Here is a 14,790-nt window from a genome sequence, read left to right on the forward strand (position 1 = left end):
AAAAAGAAATAGCTAGCCAGGGCTGGAAAAATGGCTCAATGGTTAAGAGCACTGTCTGCTCTTCCCGAGGATCCAGGTTCAATTCTCAGCACCCACATAGCATCTCAGAACTGTCTATAGCTCCAGTTACATGGGATACACAAACACCAATGCACATAAAAGAAAAATACATAAATAAAAAAGAAGTAGCTAGCAAATTTTAGTAAATATGCTGTCATTAGAAATTTAATTAATATTTGTGCCTAAAACATCCTGATTTCATAATAATAGGAAGTCAATTTGCATATTGATTCATTAAATAAAGCACTATTCATTCTTTTTGCTGAATTAGATCCTCTGTTCTTTTACTCTTACACAGGCAACAGCGTCATCTTTGAGGACTTGGTCTAATCAAGAGCCCAGATGAGCTTATAGACACTGGTGCTGAATTGGTAGATTTCCGGCTCCATGCCCACTAAACCCCTCGTCATAACAGCTCCTGGCCTGTGAGGAGCAATGTTCAGTGATGGCAAAGCGAAGGACTCCAGTGCTGGCTTCAGTGTCAGCTGAAGTGAACTGAACAAAAAACCAGATAGTGGAACCATGGAAAAGAATTCAAGTTTGTGGAAGAGCCTTGTGGGTGAACACCCAGTCTGCACAGCCTGGAAGCAAGAGGCTGAGGGTGCCATTTACCACCTTGCCAGTATCTTGTTTGTAGTAGGTTTTATGGGCGGCAGTGGGTTCTTCGGGCTCCTTTATGTCTTCAGCTTGCTGGGGCTGGGTTTCCTGTGTTCTGCAGTCTGGGCATGGATAGACGTCTGTGCTGCTGACATATTTTCCTGGAATTTTGTGCTGTTTGTCATCTGCTTCATGCAGTTTGTTCACATTGCATATCAAGTTCACAGCATAACGTTTGCCCGAGAATTCCAGGTGCTGTACAGCTCCATTTTCAAGCCCCTCGGGATCCCTCTGCCTGTCTTCAGAACAATCGCTCTGAGCTCTGAAGTGGTAACTTTGGAAAAGGAGCACTGTTACGCCATGCAAGGGAAAACCTCCATTGATAGACTCTCCATGCTTGTCTCAGGAAGGTTTGTACCCTCTGTGCTACATGTCTTTTCTCTATAGTAGTGGTCTGTGTTTCTTTGCTCTATGTTTGTCCATCTTGGTGCAGCATAGTCTTGAGTGGCATTTAGTACCCTGAGACTTGGAGAAATATTTGAGACTTGAATCATAGGTATGGCATTTAGAGAACATGGTATTGTTTACTTGAACGAGGAAATAACCAAGAATGCTACTTTTCCATTTTAGAAATAAAGTTCACAAGCATGCACAGATGCAATGTTGCATGAATTTAGTTCTGTGGTTGTAGTAGCTGCATTGTAGCTAGCCATTGGATGTCAGGGAGGATGAGGCAGCTTGAATTAATAGAACCTTCATTGGTACACAAAGTATTTTAGGTAGACTCTACTGTCATTCTTTTACATAACTGCCAACTTTGAGTTTTATATTATCAAATTTATTTAGTAAATTTTAGCATTTGCCCCCTTGTGTGAAATGGGAGTGAAGTCTCCAAGAGTCTGTATATATAGACTCTAAACTTGGAAAAGTGTAAGGGGGCAAACAATAATATGTTTTTCATGTAATTGAAAAGATGAAACTCACAGAGGTGCTTGTAGCAGATCTCCACTATGCTCTAAAACCCTCTCCCACATAGTCAGAAAATCTGAGTACACTCACATCTTGTGCTAAAGCACAATGTACATATGGACTGGACTTATCTCATACATGTGACTCTGTGGTGAATGTCACCTACTACTACTGTTCCAGATGCCTAAACAAGGAGTAGCTGTGCACAAATCTCATGGGGGCACTAAGGTAGTATATGAACTCAGTATTTTGTTCTTCAAAAATCAACAGGAAGAAGTCACCAGAGGCTGAAGGACATCTGTCCACAATATAACCTCAAATGTGTACACTTTCTTGTCCCCTCATAAAAAATGTCCTTGTGTCTCGCTAGGGTCAGAGTGACAGTGGATGGCGAATTTCTGCATTACATCTTCCCTTTTCAGTTCCTGGATTCTCCGGAGTGGGATTCACTACGACCCACAGAGGAAGGCATTTTTCAGGTGAGGGCTAAATAGGCTACATACTTAACACCCCAGCCTTCTGAACAGATGAATCTTAGTTTTAAGGCAAGCAGGCATACACATAGAACAACACATAACACAGCTTTAATTTATATTTAACTTTGGGATACAATTTGCTTCGTGCACACTTTCCAGTTCTGAGTCCTGCTGACTGATAGCGCAGTCACAAAGAAAAGGGGACAGAAGCGGCAGGAAGGAGTCTGATGAATACTCTCTAGGTTTCTTGTGTTGAACCTCATATCTGGGAATTAATATGTAATAACTAAGATCTGACCTTAAACACTGTAGTGGTGTGATAGTTTAGAAAGTGCCAAGAGAAGAAATTGCACTTACTACAAAATAAATGGCTTTTGAAAATTTTAAAATGCTTGATGGGCTTCAGTTATTTCTAAATTTGCTGTCACTTCTGTCTGTCATGTATTGGTAGTGTTAGACAATCATTTCAGTTGGTCCTATTTATTATGCTATACTGTTTCCTATAAAGCAAAACATGCATATACATGTAAATATGTAAAAATAGTATTTGTATTCCATATTTACTAGAGAAACTGTGTTAGGGTTGAAAAAAATCTTTCTCTGGTATTAGCCAGCTTAACTCTTTCATTTTCCTATCAAGTAGCTCTGCAAAATACAAGACATAATTGAGAGGAGCATGTGTACAAGCATTGTAATTAGATAAGAAATAAATGATGTAGTTTATTTTAGTATTTAATATCTTAAGTTTTTACAATACTTCTTAACCTAAGAGGACAGTAAGAAATTCAATTAGAATTTGGGGCAGAAGAATGTGATTGAAGGAGGTGGAGAGATGGCTCAGTGATTAATAGTGCTGGCTGCTCTTACAGAAATCATGGGTTCAGTTCCCAGCACCCACATGACATCTTTTACCATCTGTAACTCCAGTTCCAGGGTATCTGGTGCCATTTTCTGGCCTCTGTGGACACTGCACACATGTGCAGTGCATACACACATGGAAGTCAAACACTCATAGAGATAAAAATAAATCTTTAAGAACTGTGTTTGAATCTCTTGCTGTCTAGTTTGTTTTATGTGTCTTCATTTTTTTAGGTAACCCTCACAGCAGAAACTGATTGTCGGTATGTGTCTTGGAGGAGAAAAAAATTATACCTGCTCTTCGCTCAGCACCGCTACATCTCCCGCCTATTTTCCGTTTTAATTGGCAGTGACATCGCAGATAAACTCTATGCCCTGAATGACAGGGTATATACAGGGAAAAAACATCACTATGATATCCGGTTACCCAACTACTATCAAATGTCAAGTCCATGCCTGTCTAAATCACCCCTGAAACAGTTTGGGAATTCCAGACAACATTGTAACAAATGACATCAAAACCTGAAGTTGTGCAGTTACTATGAAAAAGACTTCATCATTCCCCAGGCAAGTTAGCACACTGATATTTTTATAACTTAAATTCAGAGTCCAGATGCACTGCCAGCTGTTGATTCACTTTAACTTCTGCATTGTTAATAAAATTTACAAATTTTCTCATATTCCTTGCTGTTATGATGGGATAGGAAGATGAATAGTAATGGACAGTTTTCCCCTTTTCTGCACTGGAATTGGGAGAATGTGATTTTGCATTCTCCAACATTTTCTCACCCATGCCGTCTTGTCCTGTTTGTCCAGGAGAAGCAGTTAGCAAACGTTCTCAGCATAAGAGCATATTGCCACTGTCCACAAACCCATTTCTAGAATATTTTTTTTGACAATCTCTGACAAATGTAAGTTCCACTGTTGGGGGGAGGGCAATTATTTCTTTTACATGTGAAGTTCTTTAATGTGACTAAAAAGTAGAATAAATGTAAGAAATTATTCATGCCAATTTGGAGACTACTTTCTTGCTACAAACAAATCCTGAATGTATGCTTTACAATGACTATTAAGAGGCAACTCATAGAAAGCAAAATTAAATCCCTGCCGTTATCTGACCTGAAGTTAAATTATCAGTTGGTGTTAACATATGAAAGACACAAAGACCCAAATGTCCCCCAGAGGCACCATGAGAAAGGAACAAGGAAGTGTGATTAAAGTGGCTGAGAGATGGGAAAGCAGGTCTAGAATAAACCACTGAAATGAGCAAACAGGAAGTATACCAGCGAGCTTCACCAGGAACATTTTGGTAGAGTGATAACAGACAAGAGCTTGGTGAAAACAGACCAAGGCACTCGGAGAGCAAAGCAGGTATGCTTTCCAGGCTTTTCTGATTTGAAGAGAAACTGAAATCCAGTCAGCTGAGCAAGAAGTGGGATTGAGAAAGAAATGGCATGATCTCCAAGGGGGGAGGGGCATGGCTTGAGTGCTGCTCTTGAGCATGTGAGTGGAGATGGGGTCCAGAGACCCTAAACAGGACGGTGATTGACACAGAGAGACAGGAGGCAGAGCAGACAGATCACAGCTGCTGGCTAGATGGGTAGGTGATACAAGCTTGACATTCTGCCTTCTCAGACACTTCCAAAGTAAAGCCAAGAAGGGGCTTGGGAGAAGTATCTAAAGTGCACTACATCTGCAGTAAATGGGACAGCATGGAAAGGTCTGTGTCACCAGTACGGATAAGCTATTGGATAATGAAAGTCCAGCATGAACTAAGATCAGCAATGGGACGCTTGCCTCTCTGGCCACAAGTGGCTACAGAAGTTCTTAAGTAAACAGACACAACAGTCAGATACTGCGGCAGCCATTTTCCAGTGTAGTCACACATACCATGGCTGTGGGAGAAATTCGGGTCCTTGTGTCTTTAAGATTTGTGGCAGTTAAGTAACAAATCCCATCTTACATTAACCCCAGGTGATAATGTAATACCTTAGGTTATACCAGGTAACAATTTAGCAGGAATTAACTATCAGCTAGCTTTTTAACTATGTGTTAGAGAGAGAGGGACAATGCAGGTACCCTCGCCATCTCCACTGTCATGAAGGGTTGGTACCAACCTTTGTACTAACACGAGCCTGTGATCCAACACATTAGTTTGTTTACAGGTTTTCTAATCTGATAAAAAATAAAAATAAAAGACCCTACAGTAAACCCTTATAACTACACTGATGTCTAATAGTAAATGTCTAGGAAACTATATTTTACTATCTCAAAATATTCTGGTCAGCCCAGATGGAAAGCAGAAATGGGTATCCTAGAAACCCCATGGTACATAGAGAATTTAATTTCTATTAAAACTGGGTCATTTTGCTTCAGCCTTATCATCACCAGTCTCTTATTGCTAAGAGCACAGTAAGATGAGAGACATATAGAATGCTCCTGTGCTAAGAAACACTTTACAGCTTTGGGTAGAAGACCTGCATATTCACAAATAAATGGAAACCTTCAAAAAGCAGTAAGAATTTCAAATCAACAGAGCACCAAACAAGTTCTAGTGCTTAAAAGTGAAAGACCCTTTGTAATCACCCATGTCACATGCTCAGAAAGCTTGCCTAAGATTGACCCAACCTTAAAGAACTGTTATCTCTGCCTTAAGATTTTTCTGTCCTTAGTTTTGTGCCCAAGAAGTACTCTGGAGGGCAGTGAGAGGGAAAAGGAGAGATAGTGACAGAAATTGAGCCCATAAACACCACACTGTACTCGCCAGTGAAGTTTCTGAGGTTGCAAATCTTTCTTACAGACTTCTACTGCACTCCCATTGCATCAGAGCTATTCCTTGAAACTGATTTGACCCCATGCCCTGGACTCCATAGCCTTAGGGACTTGCTCCCAAGATGACTCTGCTGTGAAACAAATGTGTCTCTGAGCACTTGCACAGCATGGAATATTCTCACCTCTTCAAAGTGGAGCAACCCTGTGCTGTCTTCAGGGTGAGTACAGGGTGTGTCAGGGTTACACTGCACACACTCTGAAGGGCACAACCTGTTTGACAAAGTGCTCAAAAAGAAGTCCCCCTTCTGTCTGCCCCTCTTACCCTTTTAGTACAAGTTGAGCCTTTTCTGGTCAGGTGCAGTGGCTCATGCCCATAACTCCAGCACTTGAGAGGCCAAGGCAGGAGAAACACAAGCTTGTGGCTAGTCTGGGCTACATAGTGAGTTTCAAGCCAGCCTGGGCTATGGAGTGAGATCTTGCACACAAAACAACTACAATAATAACAACGACGACGACAACAACAACAACACACACACAGGTGTTTGGGGGAGAGCCAGCACTACTTGGGGATGTAGCTCAGTGTTTGCCTAGCAAAGCCCTAAATTCAATCTCTAGTACAAAAAAAGCAAAACAAAACATAATAAAGAAAGATGAGGGCTACGAGAAGTGTGGTTTGATCAGGGACATAAATCTTCATGTGACAGTAGGCAGTGTTTTCTAATGGACTCCACGTTCACATAGATTGTGAATTATTTAAAATATTAACCTTCAGCCGGGGATAGTGGAGCATGCCTTTGTTTCCAGCATTCAGGAAACAGTGACAGAGGCAGGTGGATCTCTGTGAGTTAGAGCCAAGCCTGGTCTACATAGCAAGTTCCAGACCAGCCAGGGCTACATAGTGAAACCCTGTTTTTTGTTTGTTGTTATAAACAAACAAACAACTCCAGAAATTAAGTTAAAAATTAACACTATTTTTATAAAAGATAGTTTTAGTATATTCTAAGCCCAATAATTACATTTTTTCATTCTACTAAAATGTAATACATGTGTAAGCACAAATAAATATAGATTTAATGTGATAGACCAAAACCACAGTTGTGAAAAATGCAGCAAGACTGAACATAGTTTTTGTTATCCTACCTTACCACCATCATTTTAACAACAGACTGTATATTTGTGTGTGTGTGTATCATGATCTGAACATAATTTGAAGTTTTATTATCATGCTTTGATTACCTTAAAAGCCTACTATCTATATTGAAGACTGACAGAGAATGTCAACAAAAGTACATGTAATTCCATTTGCTTGCTCCTTGGAAGACTCTTGTTTCAGTGTATAGGTTAGAGAGTCTGAAACTCAGCAAATGGTAGTATTGAGCCAAATTCTTCCCATCCTTGAATTCTCCATAGTACTGTTTTCCTGATTTAGACAGGATTTAAAAATGTCTGCAATCTGACCTGAAGAAAAAGTCAATGCCAGCATGATTCTACATTTTCTGAGTTTGCCTGTGCTTGTCAAGGAACATTCGCCAGGCAGAGGCCTTTGTTCTGAAGCAACTAACTCCCCCTCAAACTGGTCTGCAATTAGAATGCTACGGAATTGGTTATCCGTCTGTGGGATAAAAGAGCACGACCTAGTCCTGCAAATTTGGGATGGTTCACTTTCACTTCAGATACTTCCACAGCTCATGCTTTCTAAGAAGCCTCCCTCATCTTACCCATCTGCCTTGCATTCCACTCATCACTGTCTTCGCAGAGAAAAACTCATTCAGGGTTTCCAGTGGTTCTCATTCCTTACTGTTCTCTGGAGTAATGCTCAGGCTCAATACAGTAAGCTGGAGCTTTTTAAATAGAAACTGGTGAGGGATCCAAGATAGAACAGTTATTTTTGGTGTGGTGCAAGGGGTTTCCAAAGAACAGGGTATAACAGAGATGGACGCTGATTTCCTTGAGGTAAAAGTTTGCCCAATGTACACACTTCACGTCTATGCTCCTGAGAAAGACCCTTAATTTCCTCCCTAACCCTTCCAAGAGCGGTACCTGGCACATGACAGCAGCTTTGCCAACTATCTGTGTAATGGAAGAAAAGCAATTGTACCCACTCACTCTTGCACCAAACCTTTTCCCACTCTGATTTCCATTATTCGGTACCAGAAGCAGTTTCATCATTAAGTAAGACAGAAGGCCTGTGAAAATGCCATTTACCCCCTTACTGATATTGTTGGTAGTTTGAACAATACTTATTCTAGATGCATAGCTCTCAACTAGTTCTTGAAATCCTGGTTGAAATCCTGAATACTGATTTGCTTAGAGATGTTTTGTGTTGGAAATACTGAAAAGTAAACTTAGGCACACTAAAATTTCTGAAGGGAATTTGAGCATCTCCAGACGGTAAGCAGTTCATCACTTCCCAGGGAGCGAGGCTGAGAGAGGTGGACAAGACAAACGGAAAAGATATAGGATTTCAATGGGAAGTCCCTACTAGCTGTTAGCTGGTGGTTTCTGTGGTTACACTTAGGTTGCATTGTGTACAATGGCCTTTGATTTAACAATAAGGAACTCAGGATACTGACACACTCTCTGCCTAATGGCCTCCCAATTAATATTTTCAAACAGAAACAGGCAATGGAGAATTATGCAAATTTTTCTGTTTTAAATGATAATTAAATAGTGTAATTGCTTGTTGTATTTTTTCCCTAAAAAACAAATAATTTGGGGGGGAGCTCCTCTAATGTCACATTAAACCAGCTCCTATGCTATTTTACGTATAAGTAAATTTTTCTGGCAAAAACTTATCCCTAATTTAGTGTCTAATACAGAGAAAATTCTCACTAAATTCTTATTTTAAAAAGTGAACTGAGAAGACACTAACCCTGCCTGTGCTGTTGGTACTGCTTTTCTCCTAATCTGCTGCAGACCTCATCCTGCAGCTCACACCCTCACCCCAGTGAGAGCAGACAACATTGGCTCTTGCAAGTTCCAGGACAGCCAGAGGTACACAGAGAAGCCCTGTCTTGAAAAACCAAAATTGAATAAAAGACAAAAAGAAAAGAAGCGTCCATTTTCAACAACTGTTTGTAATGAATACCTGTATTTGTTCCTCCCTTGATCAAGGTGTTCAGGATTGTTTATCTATCCCTAGTCCCCTTGGATCTGGTTTCTGTTCATCTGGACTGGAGTCCCTGGAGTGCGGTGTGAGGCCCCCCACTGGCTCTCACATGCAGAGATCTGCATTCTTCCACACCTGCAGACTGACTTTAGGCATTTCCTACCACATGTCCACTCAAGGTGAATTAATGAATAAATGGGTGAATTCTGAAGGAATCTTGGGTTAAACCTTTATCCCTTCACCGCCCCTTTCTCCTTTATCATATTACTCCTGTTTTGTCACTAGTCACCCAGATGTCACAGTGGAGAAGAGGAAGGTAGGGGTGGAGAATACTGGGTGGGCAGAGGAGTGAGTGTCAATGGGCAGGTACCATAATTCTAATGAAATGACCCAATGTGGAAGGAAATTAAGTGCTATTAGTTATTTAACTCCTTGTATTAGAAGATATTATGACTGTATTATAAGCAAGTTGAATGGAAGAATATAAAATAGCAATTCCACTATCATAAGCTATTTCTGTTGACATGTTGGTTTTTATTCTATTTTTCTCATTCACAACAATTTAAGTTTTAAAACATGTTTTTTTAAAGCTATGTGCTATTTCTTCAATGGAAAAATATGTATTATTTCTTCTATTGCAAGTACACTCAGTTTTTCAATCACCTGACATTGTTCCGATTGCATACGAATCACATACTAGGTACACTGGATATGAAAGTTAAATTAGAAATACCCCCTGGCCTCCAGTAACTTAGAGGTTAGAAAAAGAAACAACACTGGAACTTAAATTTGTTAAAAAAAAAAAGTAGCAAGTGATTGAGGTCAGGGAAGATAAACTGTTCTTGGGCAATAAAACATCCATAATGATACTTTTAAAAAACTGAAAAGACACTTTAGGATGTAGGCATAGGCAAGAACTTTCTGAAAAGAACTCCAACTATTTCAGAAATAATTCCAAGAACTGACCAATGGGGCTTCATGGATTAAAAGGCTTCTACTCAGTCCAGTGGATTGACAGGGATGGAGGTGTCTGCCATCTACACATCTGATGGGACTAATATCTGGACTCATAAAGAACTCCAAAAATTAAACACCAAAATAAATATACTAGGAAAATGAACAGTACCGAACGGAAAGTAAAAATGACCAATAAACATCTGAAAAATGTTCACTATCATTAGCCACAGGAAGACAACACTGATCCCATTTCACACCAGTGTAATGGATAATCAAGAGAACAATGACAATAAATGCTGTGAGAAGAGGCTGTGATACAGAACAAAAATACACTGCTGGTGGGAATGAAAACTGTGCAATTCTATGGACGTCAGTGTGGAGATACTACCAGATGACTCAACTATAACATTCTGGAATTTGAGTGAGCATATCACAGAAAAACTTACACATCCATGTTTACTGCTGCACTGTTAACATCTGAGACATGGAACTTAATGCATGAATGAATAAAGAAAATCGTGTGTGTGTGTGTGTGTGTGTGTGATAGACACAGAGAGAGAGAAAGGTGTTTTATTCCACCATAAATAAGAATGAAATTATGTCATTTGTGGGAAAATGGGTAGGTAGAATTGGAGATTATGTTAAGTCAAGTCATCCAGACTCAGAAAGACAAATATTACATAGTCTTTCATATACAGAATCTAGATTCAAAAAAAAAAAAATACACACACACACACTCACACACACACACACACATACACACACACACATATACACATTTGATGCAAAAGTAGGATGAGGCTATTGAGGGTGTTTTAATTACTGTTGCATCACTGAGGAGACACCATGAATAAGGCAACATAAAAGAAAGCAGTTGAGGACTTGCTTATACTTTCAGAGAGTTTGTCTGTTATCATCATGGCAGGGAGCATGGCAGCAGACAAGAAGACATGATGCTGGAGCAGTAACTGAGACCTCACATCTGATATACAAGCAGGAGGCAGAGACAGAGAGACAGAGACTGGGCCTAGCATGGGCTTTTGAAGTGACACATCTCCTCCAATCCTAATCCTTCCCAAACAGTCCTCCATCTGGGAACAAAGCATTCAAATGTATAAACCTGTAGAGCCATTCTCATTCAAATAGCTACAAAGGGGGAAGAAGGAGTATAAAGTGAGGGTGGATATGACAGGTTTTTTCTTATTCATAATCTACATTCAAACACATATGTACACACATATGACATGAAAGAGAAGTGGATCTACTAGAGGAAAGGGGACCACCAAGTGGGGAGGAAAGGCAAAGAATAATAATGATAACATGGTTATTATAAATGTAAAACTATATGTTTATGTACATGTGTAATGAAAATGTCATAGTGAAATCCATTTTGTATGTTAACTAAAAATTCTAAGATGTTAAAATATTAAAAAAATGGCAAATGGGAAACATATGCCAACATGCCAAGTCATTGGCACTGATGCCCAGTGATTAGTAGCCATGTTTTCTACTACATTTTCCCATTCCCTAGCCCAATTTTCTAGGCATTAGAAATGTTATTCATTAAACCAAGTCATTTAAAAACTTCAAAACATCTGTGGGATTTCCTGGCATATTTAAATGTTCTGTTGCTTTCAGATGCCAATTTCTTAACTCATAATACATTCATTCATACACTAAGTAGTGTAGCTGATATAAAGAATAGCTTTTAAAAGTCACAGTAGCAGTCCCAGTGCCTAAGAATAGTCTTGTTTTGGGTTAGAAACTTTTCCTGTGTTGTCTTCCCACACTCTAAACACACTCAGATGCTCTCAAACCTCCCCTTCGAAGTGCAAGCATTCCTATTCTTCTGCGGAAGTGCATGAGGTTCTCCGTAGTTTTCAAACGAAATGTCATTGTAACCATTCTGTGAAGCTCTAAATTGGACCAAATATGTTTGAACTGAGATTAAAGAAATGTTTCATTGTGTTTGCCGTTTTTTTAATGCTAAATGATAAAACTGCTGGTATGTGGCTCATAAATATTTTATTAGGCTTTATATAGGCATTAAGCTTGAGAAGTGTCTTATTTTCATGAATTTATTACAACAATTTGAATAGTAATAATAATAAAGATTTGGATTTAAATAATTCATTTCCCTGGGGAACTCTAGTGCTCCGGTCTATCCATCAGTCAGTGCTGGATGGTAGAGTCACCACTTCCATCATTTTTCCATCTTTCTGATGTGCTGCTTTGGGATTTGTTTCTAGCCTTATGTCATTTATTTGGCTAGCTATTATCAGGCTACACATTTGCCTCCAAAATCATCTTTTGGGATAATTAATTCATGAGACAGGACGATATTATACAATAGAAGTCATGTTTCTAAGTCCTTCCTTCAGCAGACACAGATTAAGTCCTGAGTGTGGCTTCACTTCCAATTAAATACTTACCAATCCATCCAATTAAGAATTATTACTAAGAATTTCAAAGAAATGTTTTTCTACAATTATCCATTATCCTTATTTCTGACAACTAAATACCTCATGTCCCTTATGAACATAATGCTTACATGCTGGGAAAGAACAATGCCTCTACAAGTGTCCTCCTCGGGGATTAAATGGTTACTTCATCTCTCTTTTCTGAAAGTACAGGCACTTTGGCTTCATCACATGGCTTAAGGGTGTGTGTGTGTGTGTGTGTGTGTGTGTGTGTGTGTGTGTGTGTGTGCATGCGTGCGTGCGTGCGTGCCTGTGTGTGTGTGCGCGTGCGCACGCGTGCATGATTCCCTAGGACCCGGGTGAAAAGAATAAAAGACACAGAAGTTGTCACTGGTTTGTCCAGAGCTTTGCACCTGTCCTCTGTCCTTCTGGGAGGGTGTCATCTGCCTGAGCCTCAGAATAACTTTGTTTTTACCATCCCCCATGCTTCTGTGCATCAGAGTCTTCTTTGTGACTGGAGTGCAATTCATAGCTACTTCTCTGATCTTCCTTTTTAAACTTAAGCTTTACAAAAGGGCCTGTTTTGCCTCATTGTTTATAAAGAATTCCATCCTTCTGAAATAATTTCCTAAAGGCTTATGATGTCCTATCTAATGCTTCATCAGGTTTTTTTGTTTTTTTTTTTTTTTTTGCTATTATTAATATTTAAAACCAATAAGTCACAGCTATCACTTCTGCTCTAGAAGGAAGCTATGTGAGTAGAGAGATAGGGACTATCATCCCTCTAATGACATTCTAGTTACTGTACTGCTACAAACCCACAAGACAGCAAATTACTGTAATAACTCTGCCAGTTACCCAGGTTCTCACAATCTCTACTGTTGTGTTTTTTATGAATTTTCCTTTGAAGCCAATATCTAATATCTGGCTAATCCAGGGAAATCCCAAATCACTGGAAATTTTAGAGCGCACCAGAGCCTTGCAGTCTATAAGAAGTTTCATTTGGCATATGTTGTGTGTGCTATATATGTTCTGCCTGTATGAGAAAGGCACAGAGATGGAAGATATAATGTCCAGTATCTAGTTCATGTGATCACTGGCAGTTTATTTCTTCAGGATAGGGAATTTTGACCACTGTGAAGCAGGCAGGAGAGGGATTGGATATATCATCAGTCAAACAAAACCTACATGTAAACCATCTTAAAAAATAGTCTCTAAAGTTCAAATAATCCAGTTAATCATGTGCTTCCCCCAGGTTTTACAGACAACTAAACTGAAGTTCAAATTTTAAAATTATATTTTGCTTATTAAATATAAAACCATTGCTCAAACCCATCTGCTAATTTCAAAGCTCCAGGTCTCAATTGCCTTCATAACTCATCATCCTTGAAGTTTCTCAGTTGCTTTTTAAACTTTTATCTGTGCACCATGTTCTTTTCAGAGACAATGTCTCTCAGAAAAGTCTTGCCTAATGCACCAATTATAGTTCAACTTTTTATGGGGTTTAGTATTATAAGTACTTGGCCATCAACTTGGTCATTTTTAGACTCTAGGGGTTGGATCACAATAGCATGAGCATTTACATCCTTGTTTCCTGTTCTCTAATCCCATCAAATAACATCTGTCCAGCGGATATGCTATTTGGTTATCTTACATAAGTCCACCATAATAGTTCATTTAAAAAGCAGCAGGTACACTGTTGGTGGCTAAAATGGAAATATCAGATGATAACAAATACAGCAAAGCAGTGGAGCAATGGAAACATCCATTCAGTTCTTGTGGGATGGAAAAGTGGTGCATTCATTTTGGAAGGCAGTTTGGCAGTTTCTTACAAAGCTAAAGATAATCTTACCAAAGAACCTACAGTATTACTCAGATGGGCTTAAGACACATTCATATAAAATTTACAGATGAAGCTGGGCATAGTGGTACACCCCTTTAATTCCAGCACTTGAGAGCAGAGACAGAAGGATCTCTGTGAGTTTAGGGCCACCCTGGCATACACAGTGAGTTCCAGCAAGAGCTCTATAGGGAGATAGACTCTGTGTCAAAGCCACCCCCTGAAGAAGAAAAATTACATATGAATGTTTATCCATATACAAACCACCCAAAACAGGAAGAAACCAAAATGCCTTTAAAATGGTCATTGGATGAATAAACTGTGATGCAGTCACATAATGGAATATTATTCTGTGATAAAAGGAAGTGCACTATTAAGACCCCCAAAATATGTGAAGTATACAACCAGTCCCACACAACTATAAAGTATCAAAAGAGAGTACTGTGAAAAATTATATGCCCAAAACTGAACAGCATAGAAAAAAATTTATTCATAGAAACCCACAACCAAGACCCAAGCAAGAATGTGAGTAAGAAGACCAACTCAACAACCACAACAAGCCCCCTCTTATGTCCTTGGTAAGTATTCTAAATCTGATAGTGCCATCACTTTGCTTTTGAACAAAGTTCCTTTTTGTCACTTTGAAGAAGAAATCAAGTGAGATTTATCCCTGGAAGGCAAGGATGGCTTAACATGAAAATTGGCCAATATGATATCCCACATTGACAGAAT

General features: G+C 39.3%; 1 protein-coding gene across 1 annotated transcript; it reads left to right on the plus strand.

The window, feature by feature from the left end:
• The first annotated feature begins 455 nt into the window (after window positions 1–455).
• Window positions 456–3,596, plus strand: Popdc3 (popeye domain containing 3). The gene is made up of 3 exons (XM_051175599.1): window positions 456–1,067; window positions 1,997–2,105; window positions 3,195–3,596. The coding sequence occupies exons 1-3, from the start codon at window positions 583–585 to the stop codon at window positions 3,471–3,473; spliced, it is 873 nt and encodes a 290-aa protein (XP_051031556.1). The 5' UTR covers window positions 456–582; the 3' UTR covers window positions 3,474–3,596.
• Window positions 3,597–14,790: the final 11,194 nt, after the last annotated feature.

The sequence above is a fragment of the Phodopus roborovskii genome, unplaced genomic scaffold, assembly GCF_943737965.1.
Source record: "Phodopus roborovskii unplaced genomic scaffold, PHOROB, whole genome shotgun sequence".
Classification (NCBI taxonomy): domain Eukaryota; kingdom Metazoa; phylum Chordata; class Mammalia; order Rodentia; family Cricetidae; genus Phodopus; species Phodopus roborovskii.